The sequence below is a fragment of the Onychomys torridus genome, chromosome 7 (assembly GCF_903995425.1).
Source record: "Onychomys torridus chromosome 7, mOncTor1.1, whole genome shotgun sequence".
In the NCBI taxonomy this organism is placed as follows: domain Eukaryota; kingdom Metazoa; phylum Chordata; class Mammalia; order Rodentia; family Cricetidae; genus Onychomys; species Onychomys torridus.
The window spans coordinates 32,270,370-32,272,271 of record NC_050449.1 but is presented as its reverse complement, the minus strand read 5'-3'; the positions used below and the strand labels follow the sequence as shown (position 1 = coordinate 32,272,271).

The 1,902-nt window shown below is 37.1% G+C and overlaps 1 protein-coding gene across 1 annotated transcript; it reads left to right on the top strand.

Moving 5' to 3' along the window:
• The first annotated feature begins 537 nt into the window (after positions 1–537).
• On the top strand, positions 538–1,480 carry LOC118587843 (olfactory receptor 143-like). Its single transcript, XM_036193946.1, is given in 2 exon segments — positions 538–1,356; positions 1,358–1,480. Coding segments are annotated over 2 exon segments (942 nt in total).
• The last annotated feature ends 422 nt before the right edge of the window (positions 1,481–1,902 follow it).

Genomic DNA, 1,902 nt, shown 5'->3' with positions numbered 1-1,902 from the left:
TCTCAAAGAAAAATTTCCTATGTGACTCTTCTAGGAGTTCATAAACACCTTTGTGCTGATGTCCATAACTTTCTTTATTATTGGGTGCTTGGTCCTCTCAATACAGAAAGAAGGGAGGGTCTAAGAGCTCCAAAGGGAAAGAGGGCTCCAGGAAAAAGAAGGTAAGTAGAAAATCATCTTTGTCTTGAGTATGTATCATAAAACCCAAAGGTATAGAAATGATGAAAATTGCATAAAAGTACTTGTGTATTGATTTTATGCAGTTTTAAATGTTATTAAAGACTAAGGAAAGAGATAGAATTACATTAAAAGTTGAGTTGTTTATCAGTATGCTTTCTGGACAGATGCACATATTATGGGTATGATAAAGAGGAAATAGGCACTCTTCAGGAATCAACATGAGTAGATGAGGATCTTTGTATGGCTTGTTCTGTGTTCCCTCATCACAAGCTTATAAACAAAATAAAATTTCATCTTATCCTTCTGTAGTCAAAGATGAATTGCTTGGTAATACCTTCTAATCTTACAGACATACCCATGCAGCAAATGGCTACAGAAAATGACTCTTCAGTGTCTGAGTTTATTCTTCTGGGACTAACAGACCAACCTGAGCTCCAGTTGCCCCTGTTTTTCCTCTTCTTGGTGAACTATACAGCCATAGTGCTGGGTAATTTGAGCTTAATGAGTCTTATCTTCCTGAATTCACATCTTCACACTCCCATGTACTTTTTCCTTTTCAATCTGTCCTTCATTGATTTTTGTTATTCATTTGTTTTTACCCCCAAAATGCTAATGAGTTTCGTTTCAGAGAAGAATATCATCCCTTTTACAGGATGCATGACTCAGCTGTTTTTCTTCTGCTTTTTTGTCAACTCTGAGAGTTATGTGCTGACAGTCATGGCCTATGATCGCTATGTAGCCATCTGTAAGCCTTTACTGTACAAGGTTATCATGTTACCTAGGATCTGTTGTCTGCTAATGTTTGGTTCATATTTAATAGGGTTTTCTACTGCCATTGTCCTCACAGGCTTAATGATTAGGCTCAACTTTTGTACCAACAACATCATTAACCACTACATGTGTGACATCTTCCCAGTCCTTCGGATCTCCTGCAGTAACACTTATGTCAATGAGCTTGTGAGTACTGCAGTGGTGGTAACAGCTATTATTTTATGTAGCCTCATTATCTTAGTCTCATATGGTATGATCCTTTTCAATATCCTTCATATGTCATCAGGTAAGGGTTGGTCCAAAGCCTTGGGCACTTGTGGGTCTCACATTGTAACTGTTAGTCTCTTCTATGGATCTGGGCTGCTTGCTTATGTCAAGCCTTCATCTACTGAGACTGTGGGCCAGGGAAAAATTTTTCTCAGTTTTTTACACTCTTGTGGTCCCAATGCTGAATCCTCTCATTTACAGTCTCAGGAACAAAGATGTCAAACTTGCTGTGAAGAAAACCTTAAAGAGAATCACAAGTTAATTAAACCAGTGGCACATCCCATAGCTTGTTCCCATTTGTTTTCAGTGTCTTCTTCATTACCTATCTTCCATTCTTTTTTCTTCCCCTCATATTTCTATAACATCATCACAATTTCTACTACCCATCTTTTTTCTTCTCAACATAAATTATAAATACGTGTGTGCCTGTTTGGGAGCTTGAGACCATTAGATTCAAGCTGGTGTTCATTATCTTTGTCAGACTAAGACCCTGTTGGGCTATATAATCTCAACTATGCATTATTTGTAATAAGTTGCTTTCTTACTTTTTGGATAACATTTTTAGAAATATTCCTGATTTGCTAATCTAATTTCCTGTAGATGTATTTTTAAAAGGTAAAGATGACAAAAATTGCGGGTGTGGGAGAATTACCAGAGTATCAGCAGTTTTTCAGTGTCTTTTTG